The sequence below is a fragment of the Nesoenas mayeri genome, assembly GCF_963082525.1.
Source record: "Nesoenas mayeri genome assembly, chromosome: 1".
NCBI lineage: Eukaryota > Metazoa > Chordata > Aves > Columbiformes > Columbidae > Nesoenas > Nesoenas mayeri.
Window position 1 is genome coordinate 66,936,445 of NC_137541.1, and position 22,652 is coordinate 66,959,096.

General features: G+C 42.1%; 1 protein-coding gene across 9 annotated transcripts in view; it reads left to right on the top strand.

Annotated features, from left to right (window-relative positions):
* Positions 1-220: 220 nt before the first annotated feature.
* Positions 221-22,652, top strand: part of BICD1 (BICD cargo adaptor 1) — a gene marked incomplete at both ends in the record, with an annotated part of 176,428 nt that continues 153,996 nt past the window's right edge. For all 9 annotated transcript variants that reach the window (XM_080342400.1, XM_080342401.1, XM_080342403.1 and 6 more), the window contains one exon: positions 221-433. In XM_080342400.1, coding sequence (XP_080198526.1) covers positions 221-433 — 213 coding nt within the window. The remainder of the gene's footprint in view (positions 434-22,652) is intronic.

Consider the following 22,652-nt stretch of genomic DNA (forward strand, 5'->3'; position numbering starts at 1 on the left):
CCGAGGAGGGGGTGGGTGCCGCGGCTGCGCCGGAGCTGCCCGCCTCCGCGCTCGGTGGCGGCTGCCGCAGGCGGCTCCGGCCCCCATCCCCATCCCTATCCCCATCCCCATCCCCATCCCCAGGCCGGCGGTGCCGGTGCCGGTGCCGGTGCCGCCCCTCGGCCGCGCCCGCCCCCTGGCTGCCTCGGCGGCGCGGCGGCGCGGCAGTGCCGGCGGGGCTATGGCTGCGGAGGAGGTGCTGCAGGGTGCGGACCATTACAAGAGCGAAATCGAGCGGCTGACCCGGGAGCTTTCCGAGACGACCCACGAAAAGATCCAGGCGGCGGAGTATGGGCTGGTGGTGCTGGAGGAGAAGCTCACCCTCAAGCAGCAGTATGACGAGCTGGAGGCGGAGTATGACGGCCTCAAGCAGGAGCTGGAGCAGCTGAAGGAGGTGAGCGAGCATAGGCTTTTGTGTCTCCCCGCCGCCCCGCTCCGTGCAGGGGTGCGCAGCCCCGCCGGGTGCGAGAAGGTGCGGGGCTGCCCCACTCGTGTCGCTACCTGGAGCCCCGGACCAGCCCCCTGCAGGTGGGCGAGCAGAGATGCCCGGGCCCTGGAGTGGCTGCGGGGATTCGTGGGGTGGGGAGGAGGGATTTCCCGGGAGCGAAGAATCGGCCGGGACTGTGGAGCCTAAAGACGCATTTCACAAGATTGCGACCCCTCTGCCATGGGAAATTTCCCTGGAGCCGGGGCCGCGCTCCTGCCCCGGCCGCCGGGAGCCACAACTTCTGGTAACAGGGATTTGCAGCACTGGAGAGTGCCTCCTGTCATACCTGCATCGGCCAAGGCTTTTTTTAGAAAGAGGACATTAAACAGCCCGTAGGATAAGAACTGAGTAAACCTAGTATGAAAGGACCCGGGATCTATGTAAACAGTTGTCTGCAGTGCGTGAGGAGAGAGACAATTCCTTTGGAAGTTATTTATAGACCTGCTCTATTCTGCCAGTCAGGGGAATTGCTGCCATTAAGGGGGGTGAAGTAGCCGTACAACAGTCTTGAGATCACCCCCCCCATCAGTGGAAATTAAACTTCTGCGTCATGCTGAAAGGATAAAATATTTGCTTGGACGGGTGGTCTTGGTTTATCTTTCAAATGTGTTTTTGTAATATCCAAAGTATAAAGTAGGGGAATGCTGCACCTTATCTTTCAGCTTTGCTAAACATGACTCTGAAACATCATCACTCTTCCCATGTTCATGATTAAGGGAAGTAACTTGAGATTGATACAGTGCACATATATGGGAGCTACAGAAGGGCTGTGTGTACACACATATGCAGCACTTGTGTTTCTACATTTTATGGTATTTTTATGTTGTCTTAGAATGTAACTAATCACATATTTTGAAAAGAGAAGATAAAGCATCAAACAGATATTCTCCCAAATTTAAAATGTATCTTTTTGTTCTACAAAAATATATTGCTATATATAATGTGCAGAAATTCTATTAAGTTAGAAATCATGAACATATTCCATATCAAGGGAAGCCACTTAAAAAACTTAGATTATGTACGAATTCATTCTTTAGAAAACTAAATTATGCACTTTTAGAAGTGTTTTCAATAAAATAAAGGTTTAATTTTACTTGCAGGTGAATGAGTTATGCTACAGTCTTGGTTAAGTGTCCAGAGGAACTGAAAAAATTATATTTTCAATAAGAAGAATGAAGCTGTTTTGTTCAGAAAAACCTATTGATCTCCTTAAACTTGATCTCTTGCCTCCCCACCCCTGCTGAGCCTATGCAGTAGGCTCAGGACTTTGAAAGCAGTAATCACAGGTTGCGGAATAGAGATACAGAATTTGCACTGGCTCGAAGGCGGCACTCTTTGAAATGAACTGGCAGTAATTATGGGGAAAAAGTACAATGCAATTTCTGAGGGCTGGGGTGGGAAGAAAGCGATAAACAGAGCTATAGCTAGCTGTTATCCTATCACAATAATGTACTAAAGATGATCAGAAACCAGGGTGACACATGGGTGCACATGGCCACAGATAGAAGGGATAGCGCAAGGAACTGAGTTGAAATTATTAAACTAGAAGATTAGTTAACATGATTAACTGAGATCAAAGATGAGCACAAGTTCCGTTCCCGTTTACCTCCCTTTGAAGTCAGTGGGACTGCATGCTCTGCAGCCCAGAATGTCTCCCATGGGGCCATGCCTTCATGCTGTGCCAACCACAGCATGGACACTGAGGCCATCCATGAAGAGGATAAATCCTGTAGCTTGCCTGATGACGAGCAAGACTGGAGCCTCTCCAGTTTCCAGTTCAGATTTTTTTCTTGCTTCTAACAGACTGATTCTTATAGCATATCAAGCCCTGCAAAGAAGAATTTGCTCATATCCCTTCCTGTCACTGTTATCTATTTTCTAAGCTTCTCTGTTATCACCTCCATTATGGCTGTTCCCTGAATGCTGATTGGACTTGTAACTGTGAGACACAAGCAAGTGGCACCTCTGTTAACATTGGCAAGGCAGAATTCTGGTAGTTCGAGCAAAGTGTCTTGTGGAGACTCGGGAATATAGATTTGGGGCTGTAGGGTTCTGCCTGAAAGCTCCCAAAGTGGCAGAAGTCCAAAGACAGCTTTTTTTTTTAAGGCTCCCTCCAAAATGTGTGGAGGAGAGTCCTTGTGTGTCATCTCCAGCAGGACCTGCAGAGGATGTCTTGGATGATGGCCTGGTGTGGTCTGCATGGCGGAACATCAAAACACCATGACTGACTAATGGGAGCCTGGAAGACTCCCACTGTGTCAGTGAAGATCTGTGCTTCTGCTCTTCCCTCACTACATCTGCAGCCTCTCCCAGGTCATATTTGGGTATAGAAATTAGGCCTCAGGTTTGTGCCGAAACAAATAGTTTATCCATTCATGAGGAATCGTAGGTGCAAGAGTGTGGGCAGGATTATGCTTAGGACTTTTACCTCTCCTGCAGACCTTCACTGAACGGTTTTAATTATGGGGGTTTCATTTTATTAAGGCAAGTCTTCTTTTTTTAATTGTTTCATTATTAAATTCCTGTGTTCTGTTGTTAGGAGCTCTTTGTATTTTGTTGCTCAGCAAACAGAGCTGTCCGTCTTTACTCAGTCATGGCTTAGCAGTCAAGGATCTGAAGTCTTCTCCCATGCTCCTTAGCAATTCAAAACTCTAGTGAACTTCAGCAGGGCCTTTTCTATATAGATTGCAATACAGAGCTTCAGTTATATGATAATTTCCATTGCTGGAGAGTGAGGTGGGAAAGTAAAGCCATTATAGGTTGTTGAAGTAAAAGCAAATTGCAATACATTACATTAAATATTAATATTTATATACAGGATATATGCTATCCACCATGCAATATGAATTATTTTGGTAAGATCTGATGTTTCTTGTCCTGTATTCAGAGGTCTCTGCTTTAGCCTAAGATTTAGATGTTTTTTGGCCATGAGATTGATTTACATTACAAAAACGTTGAAGTTTTAATCAGTGTCCTGGTTTCTTCCCAATTAGAGCAGTTATTACACACTTAAGCTGTCCAGGGAACATTCAAGACATCTACTAGCTACCAATCTTATGTTTTCAGAAATGAACTGAATGTCAGGAATGTGCAAAGGTATACTCTATTGTGTTGACTTTAACAGCTTTCAGTGGTATGGGGTGAAGTACTTGTGGTCCTGATGCTAGACAAGATTATAGTGTTAAACAAAACATTAATATTTTTAAATATTTTTTTTTCTTTTCCCCAGTCTGTAAATGATGTTTGTGTGCCTTAGTTACATCTCAAACTTAGTGGAATTTTGGCCCTGTGGTAGAAACCCTATAGTTTTAAATCCCCTGTTCAGGAAGTTACTTTGGAAGATGTGCTTTTTAACCTGCAGTCCATGACAATGCAGCGAATACGACTCATTGCTATTAGTCATGGAATTGAAGGGAGCCTGTTTGCATTTTCTTGCTGTAGAAGTTTAGTGACCAGCATATATTATGGAAGTCATTTTCCAGTGGTTTTAGTATTTGTGGTCTTACACGTTCACAATGCATTTCCTACAAGGATAATGCTTGTTGTTAGTTTTCATTCTTTTTATGAAGTATAAAATGGCTTCATATTGATCTTCTTGCTTGAGCTACCTGCTATAGCTGTCCCTGCTTGAGCAGGGAGGGCTGGATGAGGCAGTCCCAAGAGGTCCCTTCCAACCTCAACCCTTTAATGATCTGTGATTAGCTATTGTGCACTCGTGGCCTGTAATATTTTTAAAGGGGAGAACTATCAGTCATACTGAGTCGTGATAAAATGGGGATGGAAGGCAGCTCTGATATCCAGCTCTGCAAGACATTCAGGCCTGGCAATTCCTGTGTGGAGATTTCTCTTTGGGAATCAAATAATGAATGTAACAGCTGAGTAGAACCTCAAGTCTCTCTCCTTGACTCCCTCTCTGACTGACTTAGGCAACGTCTTACTTGGCTTCTTGGCTTTTATGTATTTCATTCTGTTGAGACAAACTCCTCCCCTGGGCTAGAGCTGACTATTTGATTTCCATCTTGAAGATGTAATTTGGTGTTTGTGTTACTTGAAGCCAAATTATCCTTGGTAAATTATTGAAACCAGGCTATTGGTGAGCAGGCCTATCCTTGGCAGGTTGAAAATTCTTGTTTACCTCATGGAGATGTTCTATCAATGATTATGAAGTGCTTAGTCAGTTTAGTAATAAGGCTTCCACGAACGGTTGTTGGTCTGTGACTGAAAAGGGTTTTTGGGGAATAGACCTGAAGCTCTCTCTGGCAGCATCTTTCCTGTTCTATTTTCCCCTGCACTATAATGCAGGGGACTTGAGTTCCATCTCCCCTCTCTTCTGGCATGGTGCTACCCCTCTAGATCCTCCACTGTTCTCCAAAGCCTCTTGCCCGCCTGCTGCTGATGTCACCTCTGCCTCTTCCATCTTTGAAGTGTACAGTTTCTAGGACTTCTCTGGACCCAAAAAAGACAGAAGAGGGGGAGACTCCCCATCCCAAATGCAGCCCTGTTAAATGTGGGTTACTCTACTCAACTGCCTGCATCACAGGATGCTTAGAAAAGTGTGAAGCTGCTCATAAATCCCAACGAAATGTTCTGAATTTTTCCCAAAGATGAATGTGTCCCAAATACATAACTATAAAGCTGTGAACTGATGCCATCTCAGTATATCTTTACACCTCCTTCCAGTGACAGCATCTGTGGGCCTGTGCTGGATGAGGCTGAACATTTTCACCATCTCATCCTGCTCTCAACACTTTGTCCTTGGTGTGTGTTCATGTGTCAGTCAGAAAGGCTGCAGTGCCCAGCACCCAGCTCAAAGGTGAGGACAGGGCAATGGTGGGTGAGCTGGAGGGACAGTACTCAGACACTTTCTTCAGGGTTATCTCCTCCAGAGCCCAGCCAACACAACCTCTGTCTCTAAGGCATATGCTGCTAACAGAAGAGTTTTTACCAAGTTCACTTTCACAGCTGTCTTGGTTAGGAGAAGAGAGCAGAGCAGTATGTGAAGCCGTTACATGCAGAAAGGAGCATGTGCAAGTGAATATAAGAACATCAGTGATCAAGCTATTATGCAGGGGCTTGCACAGCAGTGGGTTCCAGAACAGCCCTAAGTGGCATTCATCACTCTACACCTTACTTATAAGCATAGGTCTGCAGCAAAAGGAGGCTGAAGATGCTCTAAGCAGTACATTTTGGGAGGTATGCTTACAAGGAACGGCTGTTGCTGGGGACTGACTGGCTGAGGAGTGGGTCTGTGGAAGAGGATGTGGGTATCCTAGAGCAGGGGCATCAAACTCATGTTCACTGGGGGCCACATCAGCCTCGCGGTTGCCTTCAAAGAGCTGAATGTAATTTTAGGACCGTAGAAATGTAGGAGTAGTTAGTTACATTTCTACCGTCCTAGAATTACATTCGGCCCTTCGATGGCAACCGCGAGGCTGATGTGGCCCCAGTGAAAATGAGTCTGACACTCCTGTCCTAGAGGACACTGAGCTGAACGTGGGCCAGCAGTGTGCCCTGATGTTGAAAAGGATAACAGCATCCCAGACTGTTATTAGCAGAAGCATAGCTGGTAGGTTGAGAGAAGTGATTGTCACTTTCAAATTGGCACTTGTTGGACTCCATCTAGAAAATGACATCTAGTTTTGGGCTCACCCAGTACAAGAAAGACATGGATAAACTGGACCAAGTTCAGCAGAGGACCTCTGAGATGGTCAAGAGCTGAAGCACTTGCCTTGTGAAGAGCAAGAACTGTGGGAGCTGGGCTCACTGAGCCTGGAAAAGAGGTAGCTGTGGGGTTCCAGCAGCAGCCTGCTCATATCTACAAGGAGGTTATTGAGATGACAGAGCCAGGCTCTTCACAGTGGTGGATGGTGGGAGGACATGAGACAACTGGCATAAATTGAAACTAGAGGGGTTCAGACTAGATTTAAGAACTGCTTCCCTGTGAGGACAGGCGATGCCACAGGCTGACCAGAGAGGTTCTGCCACGTCCTTCCATGCTGGTTTTCAAGCCCCAACTGGGTACAAACCTAAGGAACTCGCTCTGAGCTCAGAGCTGACTCTTCTGCGAGCAGGAAGTTGGACTACAGAAAGAGAGAGACAGCAGGGGACCTTGAACAATGGAAGGTCTCTGAGGGTGCCCACTCTGCCCAGTTAAATTCCAGTAGCAGCTTGCTGTGAGTTATCCAATACACAACAGCATGCTGCCTCGAAACACTGACCATTAGCAGAGCCATAGTCTCACTTCTTACTTGAATTTAATTTCCTCTTGCTTGTCATTAAGACTGCACTGGGATTACTACAGGTGTAGTTTGATGTGCTCTTCTCTCAGCAAGACAACCCCACATCTCCCTTTGTCATCTCTGCCCTTGTTCTTGCTCTCAGTTTTGCAACCCTTTATATATACTGTCACACCAGGGTAGGATAACTGACCTCAGTTAAAAATAACCAAGGAGGGGGTGGATGCGATCTGTAACCCAGATTGGTTACACGATTTGGTTCACAATACATTCTCCTAAACTGTTTTACCTGTATTGCCAAAATTCAGTGTGAGGATATATGTGGAGGAAAGAGGGGGATGGGATGAATTGCTTAAACAGGTACTGATGGTAAGAGATGCTCATCAAATTATGGCAGGATTGCTTCCTCTAAGAGGAAATGAATCCTGTGCATTAGCCTACAGAAAACATAAGCAGCTGAAATCATCTTAGGGGAAATTAGGGCTATTGTTGGAGCTTTGGCAGCATACAAAGAAAAATGTAGATGAACCTTTTTTTTTTTCTCCCCAGGGACCTGTATTGCCAGTTGCTCTCAGTAATTGTGTTGCATCCTTACAAGGCAGTACAGATAAACATGGGATTTTAGTCTTCCTACAATAAACAACCCTTTAACAATGACAGTCAGTTCTAGATACTTGGGGTTCATGCACTTCTAAAATAAATCTAACTAGAGATCTATTTGTTTTCTCCCCACAGTTAAATTATTTTCTTACTTTCAATCTTTCATCTAAGAAATCTGAGAAATCCCTCTCTAATCTGAGGGATTTTGATTGAATCAGTCATCCGGGCTGAACTGCTCTGAGATAACGGGAGGTTGCAACTGGATTTTATGTCACACAGAAGTTAATTTTTGTAGCTTTTCTAGAAAATATTGGGTTAGTACCCAATTTAAAATGACTGATTGAAGTTTTAATGGGTAAATCAGGCATTATTATTGTGAAGTACTTCCTGTCTAATATAAAATTAGGTCTCACTGAAGAGATTTTAATATAAAAGTCCACATCTGTTTGGAATTAGGCCTTTTGTAATGGATTAAAAAAATAATTTGCTACCATCTTTTCACTTTCCTTTAGGTGAAATATTTTTCCGCCCCTTCTGTACTGCACTGTGGATTTTCTTCCTAAGGGGTGTGCATGGAGTCTGTATGCACAACAGCAGTCAGATTGAACACCTGGCTTTACTGAAACTGCAACTAGGGGCAAAACAATAGTGGAGAAAATAAGATTTGGCATAAAACAGTAATTTGTGAACATTTATCATGGTAAAGTGAAGAGCATTCTCAAAGTCAGATGTATAGACTAAATTTGCACCTGGGCAACTTTTATATACCTTATGCAGTTGACAGTTGGAGGAAAATACATGCAAGGACATATATTTTTCTGGCTGTTTTGAGGGCTTCTAGAAAAAGAGCTTTCTTCTTGAACAACCTCTCATTTTTATTCAGATGAGCTTGGTTATATTTATTCTTCAGCACCTCATTTTCTCTTATGTTTTTGCATATGGACAATTGGAATAAAATCAAATTCACAGCTTGTTTCTGTATCCCCCATGGCTCTACTACATTGTAGGGCTTTGCTGCAGTTGCCTTTGCTATAGATTTCCCTTCTGTATTTGTTTGATACCTGCACGGGGGAGGGTGAGTAGTGTTTAATTCAATACAATTCTGTACCATACATTTTTTTTTCTTTGGGAGTATTTTAATTTATAATGGCAGAGACTGAAAAGCATGCATTCATTTCTGCTGAACTGTCATAGATTTGTGGCACGACTTCTATAGTCTTCTTTCCTCATTTCCTCGTGAACTCATCAACACTCTCTTTTATAGGGAAGGAGAAGAGGGTATTTTCCTCATTTGGAGGAATTAATATGGCATGTAGAGACATGAATGTGCCCTTTGTCCCTTTACCCATTGCTTCACTAGCAGCAGATGATTATGAGGAGAAAACAGCAATTTTTCATACTGTGCTGTGAAAGCAGCCCAAGAGTACAGACCAGCTACAGATGGAAGTAGTTAGTACTAGTCAGAAGGTGAAAAATGCATCTCAATGAGGGCAGGTGCCCGAAGCTGAAGTAAGCAGGAAGAAATTAAGCTAGATTGCAGATTAGTGCTTTAATGGGAACTCTGCGGTGGGTAGTATTAAACATAATTTTGGGACTATCATATTTGTTTTTCTGTATGTCTTTCACTATCGAAGTTTAATTAACTTATTAGTTAAAAGGAGCAGGCCACTGGCCTAAATCTGTGGGTCTGGGATAGACCTATGAAAACTATTAACACCACGAGGCTTTCAACTAAGACTGAAATTGGTCTGCTCTCATTTTCTGCATCTCTCTTGTGGTTCCTCCCTCTTTGTCTGCAGCATGTCATTTTCTGCTTCTCATTCTTGTACAGCATTTGTCTCCTGTCCATGACGGTTTATGTACTTTTAATCTTCTTTTTTTTTTTTTTCAGTCTTCATTAGTGTTGATTTGCTACTCTGTAAGATATGAGCTGATTTTTTTATATTAAAGACCCTTTTTGTCATTGCGTGAGCGTAAGAAATCTGGCCATTCATGGCAGACTAGACCTTTTGTGCTCTGCTCAGACACTGCAATGACATGAGGGAACCCCAGACATACTTAGAAATATTGTTTTAACACAGGCTGAAAATGAAACAGCAGAGGATTTGTCAGCTCTGCTTTGTGGCATCCTCACCATTAAAATCACCCTTGGAAAGACAACATTTAAGGCAGCTTTAAAATCAGGTTGACTGAGTGTATGCACAGGAAGAAGACACTTTTCCATAAGGTTTTGCAAAATTCAAAACTTTTTTTGAAAAAATATTGTTTGGTTTCTGAGCTTGTTTATTTATTTAACCTCAGACAGGGAAATTGATGCCCAGTGAGGTTAGATAGTGTTCTCAGTCCTTGCGGTCAGTGCTGGGAGAGGGGCCCGTTACCCACATGGATGTGTCCTCTCCATCACCCTCTCTCCTCACACCTCATTTGCCTCTGCGCTGCACAGCTGTGTTAAACCCATCTACACAGCAAGGAGTTTCCCAGTGCTAGCAGTAATATTTACAACACTGTGCTTAAGCAAGAAGCATAAAAGAAGTCCTCAGTTACCAGAGTTAGTCACTTTCACTTCAATCAATCAGCTTCCAGGGAGATTTAAACTGAATTATATAAACTTCCTCTTTCCTTCCTGTTCTTTTTTTGTCTGTGTTTGTTTGTTTTTAATGTTGTGACCTCTCAGAGCCCACAGATGACACAGGGTTAGCAGAAGCAATGCCATGCATTCAGTATGCGCTCTGGGGGGTTTATCTGCATCCAACAGCTTTTCCTTGGTTTCTCCAGTCATTCCGGATGGATTTAAATGTCAGGGTACTGAAAATGAACCATGGAGGGCTGTTTGTCCTCACTGGCTACACGCACAAAAGGACGCTGGAAATTGCGAACAGTAGCAGTTTTAACTTCTGGTTTGGATACTTAGAAGAGGAGAACCAGCTTCTAGTAGTTGTAAAGCTGAGATAGGAAGATGGAAAAGGGTCAGCAAGCTTCTAAGAGCAAAGATAGGAATTTGGGTCAGGCAAAGGGAACAGGTAGCATAGTGAAACACTCCATTTATAAAAGCTTGGCTGTTGGCCAAACATGAACACAGCATGATTTGGATTTAGTCTTGCTCAGGACTGGAATCTCTTGTCTGCTCACATCCAAAAGGCAAGATGCAGGAGGCCAAATTGCGCTGAATCCTGGCACCATATTACCATCAAGGCAGAGCTCTCAGCCTTTTGGCATTTGAGTTTTAAGAGAACTAGAACGTTTGTTACAGGGTTACATGGGGAGTTCACAGTTGGGTTAAACTCTCTGTGTAGCCGTAGCCTCTGGTTCTCAATTCGATGGCTAGCCCAAGATACTTAACAGCTAATTGTTCAACTCAAACCTGTGATTTCTCTTATTAGAAATGTGCTTTCAACAGCTTGTAGTTTGTACAATTCATAGTTTTAATAAAGACAAGTTGGGGCCTTTTTAGGTGGATAGGAAAAGCTTTTCTTATACCCTGAATACCTCACAAGGTTTTTGCAAAGCATGAAAAGATTGTGCTGTTCTGGACAATTCTGTTCTGGTCTGCACAGCAATGGCAAACACGCAGAGCTCATCCGAGTTTAGTTGAGGGGAATATTTATATCAATTTCTTGCTTTCTTTGATAACTGTGTGTGATTCCCACCTACAAACAGTTAGGAAAGGCTTTATTTAAGCATCTCCTTGAAGAATGCTATCTATAACAATGTGTGTAGGATTGTGCCTCAGGGTCGTTTATAGCAGGTATGATTGAAGACCAATGTTGAAGCCCTGGCTACATGGGTAAGTCAAAGGTAAAACAGGACAATGATTTAATTGTTGAGTCTGTGCCCACCACCTTCTGGCAAACAGTGCTATCATCAGGATGTAAACGATAAACTGAGAATTCAAATTTCTTCCCACCAAAGAGGGGAGAACTGGCATAGCTATAATTACTGGGTCGGAGATATGTGATCTTATTCTTGCAGCTTAATGAATTGTCATAACGCAGCTGTGCTCCAGTAACTGATCATGTGCATGCGCTTGGTTAGTTCCAAATGTGTAAGGGCAAAGAAAGAAAAACAAAACCAAACATAAAACCCAGCAGAAACCTGATGAAAGATTTTTCAGCTGACATGTACCTTCCATCTGCAGTAAGCTAAAAATGTGCACTAGATCAATTACTAATCCATAAAATCTCAGTCATAAATCTGGCTCCTTGGTGGCAAATTTTGAAGTAAAATGTAAGGATATGGTAACAAGGATTCCTCTGTGAAATAAGTATATGATATATAACTACATAAAGAGGAACAGTAGTTAGATGGCATATAATTATGTATACAAATATGGGAGATAGAGGCACATGATGTATGTCAGGAGTGCAGTACTTTGGGCATTAGGTAAGTTTTTTATTTTTTCTGCCAGTTAAGGGGTGATGGGTTGCCATCTGATAATAACAGAACTTTCCCTTAGCATGCTGTAAGCTCAGCTGTGTAAAAATAGGAGCAAATCTGGAACAATGCAGTTTAGTGATAACCTTTTTTTCCAGATGTGCTGAATTTGAAGTTACAATGGTGCTATATATTCTTAGATGCTTACTATTCCTAAAATAAAATCCATATTAAAGTGACAGAACTGGATTATCAGATTTAGATACCTGGAAGTTTGGACTCTGAAGTCTGTATTTTAGTTATAATGGAAAACATTGAATTTGCTTTATTAAGCGGGCCAAGCAACTTTGTATTGAAAAACAAGTCTAATGAGGAGCAGTTGAAGGAACTGGGGCTGTTTAGCCTGGAGAAAAGGAGGCTGAGGGGAGACCTTATCCCTGTCTGCAGCTACCTGAAAGGAGATTGTAGCGTGGAGGGTGTTGGTCTCTTCTCCCAAGTAGCAAGTGGTAGGACAAGAGGAAATGGCCTTAAGTTGAACCAGGGGAGGTTTAGATTGGATATTAGGAAAAAATTCTTCATGGAAAGAGTTGTCAGGCATTGGAACAGGCTGCCCAGGGAAGTGGTGGAGTCACCATCCCTGGAGGGGTTTAAAAGGCGTTTAGACGAGGTTCTTAGGGACTTGGTTTAGTGCTAGAGTTAGGTTATAGTTGGACCTGACAATCTTGAGGGTCTCTTCCAACTGAAATGATTCTATGAAATCTATATGACTTCTTTTTGCCCACATACTTTGAAGTTACAGATCACACTGGTCTGAGTGACTGTATGTAGATTTTGGGATACACATTTAGGCTCCAAGTTTTAAACATTTTTTATGTAATCTACTTAATACTGTTTCATGATTTGTGATTTCAAATATTTTCTGTCTTCTTGCTTATGGAGAGAAACTTCTTAGAGAACAGAAAATGCAGCGATGCCTTGAGTATAGCTTTGGGACTTGGTGTTTTTGAAGTACTTTACTCACTGTTCTTTGGGCTGAGGTTAGAGACATTCAGAGGCACGTCTGTGTTTTATGGCTGTTGAATTTACTTTTGTAGCAGATTAGGATGATAGGAAGAAAATAAAAAGGGTATATAAACCTTGTTTGGGTAAAAGTAATATTTTTCCCTGTGTGTAACAGGAAGACTTGCAATTAAGGACCATGCTGTGTATACTTTTTCTTTTTTCTGTGGAGGTCCCTTATTTGCAAGATTCTTCTTGAAATGGAGGCCCTGGTTTCTTTACCAGTAAGAACTGGAGTTAGGCACCCACAGCTGAAGCTGGGCTGTGTACCGACAATCACTGCTCTCTTGCTGTTACCCAAGGATCCTGTTGTTAATTATTCCACTCTGAAGGAGTGAGTGTGGAAAATGGGAACCTGAATTCTGCCCCCGAACCCTATGGGAGAGACTCTTATCCTGCCGGATTCCTCAGCTCAGCTGTTCCCTAAAGAAAACTCTCAGGTTATGAGTGAGAGGCCTCTGTTTCAAGTGTTTTATCACTTTATTTTTTTTTAGCAGAAAGTAATCTACTGCTTGAAAAGGAGTCCAAAAATCTGATAAGCAATATTTTTAGGAAGTTGCAGTCCAATGCTTTGATCTGCTTGTGGACAAAGGAATTACAGCTTTGCAAGTGAGAGCATTATGAATGGTCAAACACCTACCAGAGCACGGGATGGATGTGGGGAAAAAGCTGGAGGGAGTGAGACAGCATGACCTTGGCTGCTGCCAGAGGGATGGGTGATGCATCCAGCCTCGAAGGTCATCGACATTGGTTGGGATCTTCAGCGGCAAGAGCCTACAGTGAAATAAAACTCACTGGAGTGATCACTGATTGTATGTGTCTGACAGGTGTCACATGAATATAGTAGTAATGAAAACATGCATCAGCATAAAATGGTTTGCAGTTATTAAAAAGTAATTTTGTTAGCAAACAGGTCTAGTTCTTTGTTACCCTGTGAAAGAACAGACTGCTGAAGTGGACACATTCTGAAAAAATCAAATATTGCTTCTTCTCATGAGCTGCTGTTTTGCCCACTAAATCTCAGCAGGGCGGGATAGATTGCTATTTATTGCATGACAGTAGTACTTGGGGATTCTGTGATGCCTGGCACAATGAGTTTTAGGCATATAAATAAAAGCTTAGATATTTCCAAGTGGAAATAGACAACCTTGTCAGGCATTTGTTGTTAAGGAATAATAAGAGGAATTTACAGATGAGTAATGGAGGCCTAAGAGCTGTGGAGGGACGGGTTGTTCAGCCATAGTTTCCTAGGAAATCTGTGGCTAAATCACAAAGGAAAATCACATTTTTCCTCTAGTTGAATCATTCATCTTCCAAAAATCCTTCAATTTTAAAAAGCTGGTCACCCAGAAAGCCCAAGCAATCAACTGCCCTGTACTCACTGACCAGTGTGTGCACTGGTAGTAGCTCCCACTGGTGCCAGTGTGACTAGTAAGGCCATATAGGAATGGTTTTGCTGGTTGTTTTGCTACTGTAACACAATCAAAACTGAAAGAAGATGAGGGTGAAAATCTTATGGACACCTCTTTGGTTTCTTAATTCACTAGTTGGCAGTGTTTCAGAGCTGAAGCCCTTGTCATTAGAGACCATCAGTAGCTCCCTGCCTGCACCTCTGTCCCCTTCGCCTTGCCGTCCTTTTGTGATCCCTCTCTCGTGTACTTTGGTTATCCATGAGCACATGGAAAGTACCTGTGATCCCAGAGCACATTTCTCACCCCTGGCTGTCCTTTCTGCTCTGCCCTCTTGCCCTCTGGAAGCCGACTGTTCCAGGCTGCCATCCCAATATTTAGAATCATTTCATTTGGAAGAGACCCTCAGGATTATTGAGTCCAACCATTAACCTAACTCTAGCACTAAATCATGTCCCTAAGAACCTTCCTACTCCTTCCCACTTAGCCCTTTCCGAATCATGACTCTGTTGTGACTGAGATTTTCACATCAGCATTTACTAATCCCTACAGCTGCTTGAAATGCTTCATTTTTCTTTGCTCTTTCCCCACATCTAGTTGTTCTGTGCGGGGAGGAAACCAAATTCCAGCCGCCTCTCCCTGTGGAGAATGCATCTCGTCCCTCCTCGCCCACCGCCTCTGGGTCGCTTCACCCCACAAAGCACCCCTTGTTCCTCCTGCTGCAAGGGGAAAAGTTAAATGACACACTTCACTGTTTTGAGCTCCAGCATGTGGGATGCCCTTTATAATGAGAGTACGTGGGAAATTATTAATTTAATTCTGCAAAGCATGACTTTTACAGTTCTCCAGGAGCTCAGGCCAGCTAAAATCTCACAGGGTGTGTTGAACACTAATTCAGGCTTCTTGTAGAGCTGGCAATGGTTAATGTGGAGCTTGTAGAGAGCAAGCTCTGTGGGGCAAGGCCTGCCCTTACTCTCCTGTTTGTATTGAATGTAACACAGTGGGCCTCTATTCTTCGCTGGGACAATTAGGTTCTATGGCAATATGAGTAATTAATAATAATAATGGGGCCTCTTCTGTGGATGGGCTGTTAGAAGTAATTTCTTTCTGCCAGTTGCTTCTCTAGAATGTGGTTTTGAACTTCCGAGATCCTGAAAGAGATAATCGAAACACAAGCAGATGTCATAAACCTTTAGCTTTGTTTGTGCAGGCAGTGGTGGAAATTCCCAAAATGAAATTGTCGAATGGCTCACTGGTTTCTGCATCTTTTCTTGCAGCATTGAGCTCCCATGCAGTGGACCCTTGTTTGACTGAAGATCCTCTCACTTAAGAATGTGTTTCAACTGTCGCTGTTTTTAATAAGGGGAAAAGAAGCAAAACTGTGCAAAGCAAGCCACTGACCCCTTGTTGCTCTGCCTTCAATTCACTTAGCACACAGAATTATCTGTGTTGTGCACTGCCAATGCACTGCCCTCAGGGTGATCCAACTGATGAAGCTGCCAGAGGTAGGCTCTTGCTTCCAGATGTGGTTTATGAGATGGTGGTGACTCTGAATCCTGCGTTCACCCACGCAGCAGCTTGGACCTAAAGGCAGGATAATGCGTTTGGTAGCTTTGGCACATCATGGTTCTCCACAGCCGTTCTTCATCTCCTTCGCAGGAGGAGCGGCATCTGACCCACAGATTGCCATTTAGATGAGCCTAGGGAGTGGTGGTAGTACAATGTAAGGAACAAAGTAACATGGGTCATCCTGTCCATGGGGTTTATCGAGATCTGAAGGCTCCTTCTGTCCATCTTCTTCCCGGTGTGTAAGGGAACTGTAGAGGACTTAAGAGAGCCCTTCCACCACCTTCTTTGTAGCCTTTGTCAGAACTCTGCCAAAAAGGTATTAATGACTTTAAAATTTAAAGTTAGGTATTCAAAAGATACTTTATTCCCTTATTTTTTTTTTTTTTGCTAATAATGAAAACCTTATTCCTTCAATTAACACAAAAATGACTTTTCCAGGAATCTGAGAGCTGGTGACATGATGGTGAACATGAGGGTGACTGGGAATGTCACATCATAATTCAGGGTTTTAGAGTACTGGGCTCCCCGTAAGCAATGCAAGTGTCCTCAGTATATTGGTGCTGATGAGAAGGATAGTAATTTCTGATTTTATTTTTTTTTTTCAGTTCCTGCTCTATTTTTACTCTGGTAACCATGGTAATTACACTACAGTTTTGTGGTTTTAACCTGTCCATGACCAAAACCTCTTCTGGCGACCAGTTTGTTGTTATAAAGATCATGCTGTGGCCTGGATACTCATACATTCTCATACTAATAGAGAATGTGATTTTTATCTGTTCTCATTAAGTTATGCAGAGCCAGGTACAGCAAGTATTTTTTCAATTTTTTTTTTAAAGAAAAATATTTGGCGTCATGACAACACTTCAAAATATGATCTGAATTCACTGCTGCCTCACCTCTCCTGAAATCCACAGAAATATACTAGCAAAGAATTTGGACCTTCTTAGTGTTAAGTCACACAGCTGTAATAGTGACTGTCACGGTGATGTTCCCAGAACTATAAGTTGTTTTGATGGGAGGGCTTGGCAGCAAACTGGAAGCACTGGTGACTCAGTGGGCATTGCTCTGCATTCTGAGCCAGAAACGAACTGGTTCCCCAGTGGTGCAGTTTGTAGTTTGGGTTTTATGTTGTTCTTACGAGATGTAAACCCACCTGTTGTCATAAAATTATTGCATATTACTTTTTCTAAAGGAAGATTAGTATTCTTGCTGCTTTTGTTTTGTAAATTTAATATCAAGATAGCTAACCATGGATGTCTGTTTTCACAGAGCTGGTAGGAGAGATTAATCATTTTTGAAGTCTTTACTCTTCAGTCAAATTCGGTCATAATGAGCCAGCAGATCCCAAGTTATTAGAAAACATGAGATTTTAAGAGCCCATAGGAAACAGGCTAAGACTTGGTGGCTCTTGTTTGCCCTGGATCATTACGTCTAAATTTGCATTACTGAACTTGGGTCACCTTCCATGCTGAAATTCATCCTAATGAGGTTTAAAGCAGAATTCTTTTCTTATTTTCAGGTTTGGGATCTGCTTGCAGAAAGGAGATTTTCTTCTATGATAGCTGTGAGAAGGCTTTTGACTCAGTGCAGCGTGGCATGAAAAGGGCAGCAGTGCAAGTGTCACTTCTACAAACCAGGCAGCTTCTTACACTGGAACAGATAAGAGACGAATCTGGTCCTCATGACTAATCTAGAAGTTATGCCCTTTTGCAAATGTTAGCTGAAATATTTAGCTAATATGCTTTAAAACTCCATCAGAGTAAACAAATGGTCTGACCGCCAAATTTGTAAACCTGACAGGAGAAGAAAACAAGGGCACATCAGTCCCCAAGTTTATCACCTGTTAGTATGTCACAATACATCTTTCAGAATCTGTTCAACATGCATTGAACTAAGGGACCACCAGAAACATTGTATAGCTAGTCTTTTTCTCTAATACCTACATTGAGTTATTATGAAAATACTAAAAAAAGTCCAATTTTAAGTTGTGCAAGTTGGGGGAGGGGAGCTAAGGAACTTCTGTGTTATGTAGTTGGTGAAATATTTTTTTATAGGTGATGTCTGAAACCCACTGAGTGTAGAAGCAAACAGGAAAGAAATATGCACTTCGGAGAGCCACTTTACCCTGAAAGGTCTTGAATAGATTACATTCCTTTAGGAATCTTACAGAAGTGAGGCCTTTTAAAGCAACATATTAAGTTAGCAAAGAAGGATATGGTCCTGGGCAGCCACCTCTAGGTGGCCATGCTTGAGCAGGGGCTTGGACCATCTGACCTCCAGAGGTGCCTTCCAGCCTCAACCGTGCTATGAGTTTGAGTCAATAAGTTCTTAAAACTGGCTTTAAAACTCTATGGGTACAAGTGAAATCCATGGAGGATCTTTGCTTCTCCATTCACATTCCTTCACTGTGTTTATAAAGATAAAACAGAAAAGCAAAGCACAAATCAGCTTTATAGAAGAAGCATCTCACCAGGGAAAGCTGCACACTGGATTGTATCCAGCAGGATTAACTTTAAAAACCTGTGGAGACCTCCTGAACTAACTGGAACTGGAAGCTGGTGTTAGATGAGCCCAGTACATTCAGTTGGTTTTGTTTGTATGATCTCATTGCTAAAGATTTCTTTAACCACATCTTTGGTGAAGTGTGCTGCGCTTGTTATTTTTCCTCTGAACTTTATCCAGTAGTAAGTGTAATTTAAATATAACATTTCTCCATATGCAGGCCTCTCATCTCACAGGAACAGACAACATTAAGAAGGTAGATGGATGCCTATAGAACAGCAGGATGTGTATGTAACATGTGCATCCCGCCCGCTGAGCTGCACAGAGTTGTATTGGCCACTTCTGTGAACAGAGACCTGCAGGGTCTGTGAACCATGACCTGCTGGGAGCAAAGGGAGGGAAAACAGAACATTGGCTCTCTTTCCCTCAAAAGCGAGCAAAAACAAATTAACAGCAACTCCCCTGCCCTCTCTGTCTCTATGTATAGTGATTTATATAGGTATATAAATGTCAGCAAGAACTGGGATGAGATGGCATCTCGAATGTATAAATCTTACCATTTGTAGCAAGCTCTGCCGTATTTGTGATCACAATAATTTTGGCTGTGATGTAAAAATTAAACTTGTATCTGTAACTGGCTGAAATGAAACAGTTTCTAAATTATACTTAAACCAATTTAAAATAAATTACAGTATTTCCCTTCAGTTCCAGTGGAAGCTTTTATTTCCCTGACATTGTCTCAATTATGTTTACATATCTATGTCATTCAAAGCGAGCAAGTTTTAACCTTCTTTGTAACAGATGTACAAAGTCGTTTGAGAAAGCATGGGGGGAAAAAGTTTGCAGTAGTGGTTCATTTCAAATTAGAAGATTATTACCACCTTCTGCAACAGACTTTTTTGTTGTTGTTGTTTTGGCCATAATTTTCTGATTTTGGCCATAATCACATAAAATATTTCTAAAATATTTCTCCTGTCTATAATTATTTTTAGTTACTTGTGAATGAAAGTGAACTGCATTGCAAATTTTTATTTTTTATGATAGTCTTCATAAGATGTGCAGGTGATCATGCTATGTAATGTATGCAACAGAGGACTAGAAAGCTTCATAAAAACTGTTGTAGTTTACAGCTGGTAAATTGGATTGCCTCTGTCACCATCAAAAAAAGCTGCATTGTTTCAAATCTGCTGAAGTTCTTGTCCAAAATAATCAGTTATTATAGGCTTTATAATATTGACTTTTTAGTAAGGCATTTCTATGTAAATATTACATTTCAGCATAGTGCTGGTTACCTGTAGTAATCACTCTGGCTTAGAGTAGTCTTGTTCATAATTTATGAATTAGACAAACATTCCCACAAGTTCTGAATGTTGAAGTCGTCTGTTATAGGTATACACAGACAGTCATAAAGAAGCTCATTTTTAATTCATATGGTTTCAGTATTGCATGAAGTGACAGTTTTATTGCCAAACATACAATGAGACAATCTGGGGAATATGCCTACATATAAACATGAAATCTGCTGGTGGCTGCTGCTGCATTGCTGGATGTCTTACTGGAGGTCAGGTCATTCATGTACTCTTAGTGTTGGGTCCGCCATCTTTTGCATGAAGCAGCGTCTAAAGAGCAATTGAATTTTGATGGCATTTTTTCTAGAAAGAGCACCTCAGAGAGGCTGTTTCGATGTATTTGAGGAAAACCAGGCTGACGCAGTTTCTCTGCACAATCAGGGTTTACAGGAACAAATCTACGCCAATCCAAAGAGACCAGGTATTTTCACTGTCCCTGAAATCCCACTACATGAGCACAGGGATAATTAAGCCTGCGATCAAATACATTATTGCTGCTGTTGTTATACCAGAATAAGAGATTACTGCTTTTACCTATTGATTTTCCCTTCACCATTTGTCACTGCCCGCTACTGGTTGCCTGATTACTCCTTAATATAGTTCTGGAAAAAGCATGTGAAACAGAAAGTCTACAATCCTTAATCATGGAGTTTTAGAAATATTGTGTGGAAAAGAGAAATGTAGGGGATTCTTTTTTTATAGGTTTGGCATAGCAACAGGATCAGGTGAGAAATAAAAGAAATAACCTGTAAAGGAGAAGGGAAAGAAGGTAGGTCTCATGGGGTGGGGATGTCCTGTGGTTGCAACAGTGAAGCCAAGTGGATCCTGATTAGGAAGTTATAGGTTCCACTATAGGTGGATCCTAAGCAATATTCCAGGAGCTATTTCACACCAGAGCTAGTAAATACTGCTTTGATGTGTACGTTTCCAGCACGATGCAAAGTAAAAAGCAGCTGCTTTTGAAGGCTTTAGGCAGTCTGTCTGGTTCAGCTGTGTGTCCCTGAAGGCTAGCACAGCTTGATATAGGCCAGCTGACAGCACAGGAGCTGTGATTAAGGGTGTACTTTGGCTCGGGGTCTGTTATGTTTATTCTGCAGGTTTTTTAAGTTCTTGGGAGGTTAAAACAAATAAATAAACAATCCTGCCATGTTCACAGTGAAGAAATGTGTCAAACTAACTCCCAGCTGCTTGCTCTGTTTCTCTGCTGGACTTCAGCCTCCTGATACTAAAGTGATGCTGCAATGTCAGGGAACTGTACTCTGGGGTATTGGCTACTGTTGCAGGTGAAAGTGGGTTTACACTAATGCATTTTGCTGTCCCTTGCAGGGAAGGGTTGTTGGGGCTGCCTGTGTTAAAGTGCTGGGCTCCTGGGGCTTTTACAAAGGTTGTGCTCTTTTATTAGTACCGGAGCTGTAAAGACCCATTTCCCTAAAAGACAAGAAGTGGGGGTACCTAAGGAGAGTGGAGTGTCTGGATTTTGCTTGCAGCTGGGTAAGTGCTAGAGTAGTAGGAGTTAGGAGGGTGGGATGTGTGTGGAGTAGCTTGGGGACTTTTTGGGCTGTGGCTTGTACTATACTTACCTTGAGAGAAAATTTTGCAGTTTTATTGTATGTATTTATCTGTTTTTTGTATTGGTTCCAATGTGGTCAGAAATACTCCATGTACAGGCTGCAGGCCTGTGGGAACTACCTAGCCATGAACGGTGGTTGTCTTTGCTACGTGTCTTTGTCCTGGCTGTATGAAATGTGCTGCTTCTGCTGATCTGTCCTGAAAGACATCAGAATCTTCTCAGCCTTGTTTAGGTACATAAGGTCTTAAATAATTCTCTTTCTTCAGTTCTGCAATTTTAGAAGCTCAGCTGTGGGAATATAACTGAGGTGGTAATTGAGCTTCTGGAATCTCTTTTCTCTGAGGGTGTGTGGGGAGCGGTGAACTCCGTGTGACTTTCGTATCTATTAGCAAGTATTGGGAGTGACATTTAGAGAAGTCTTATGTTTTTCTGTTAAATAAGTAGCTCTACCATAAAATTCTAAGCACGGAATCCTAAAATTACTGCTTTTTCTATCCTCTTTTCTGAGAGTAGGAGAGGTCGCAGTGGGAGAGAAAAAGACTTGGTAATTCAGCACAAAACCGCGCCTTTATTTTGGCTGCAGTCTTGGCTGATCCCATGGGTTAACCAAGTGTCAGATACATGGTACAGCTGAGAGACGGACAGCCTTCCCTGCTGGTTAGCTAATGATTTAGTGACATATTTGTGTCAGATAGTACAGTAATTTCAACATTCATAGCACATTCCACAAGACTGTATGAAACTGAGTGCTTTGATGGATCAGTGTTTCATGTTCCCTTTCCCTTCTGTGTGGCATTTTATTTTTTCTCCTATCTGAATCCAGTAGATGAGGCTTCTGTATCCCATCAAGTGTTGCGTGAGTTGGTCAAAGGGTTTAATGTGTAGCATTTTGAGTTTAGGGTTATGTACCTTTCCTAGGCTGAATGAGGATCTGGATGCAGCTTTTGCAGTTCAGCATGGGTGAACTTCAAAGAGTTTTCAACTGATGCTTCAGGATGAAGAGTCTGTTATAGCCACAAAATAGTCTTGTTTCTAGGCTTAAACCTTTTTGTATTATGTGTGGCATGATTACATTTGTTTCTGCCTACCTGTATATATTAAATATGTGAGGCTTGCCTTGAGGGCAGCATGGGCTGTTAGGTTCATGATGGTTTCCATGAAAGAAAACAGGGTTGAATGCTTACAAATATTTAGAGCTTTTGCCCAGCTGCAAATGTCTGTACTAGTGGCTCTGATTAAATGGAGAATATGCTGAAAAAAAGTGTTCTGCAGTCATATCAACACCTATTTTTATTTAAAAAATTAGTTCTTGATAAGACATGGTTTTCTTTATAAAAATGATACTACCAGGTTATGGCTTTGTCTCATTTTCCATTAATTAAACCTATGTTTTAGACTAGTCTATAGCGAAGCTTGAAACTTTACTCCTGTCCTTACTACTTGCCTGCATGCATCAAACTA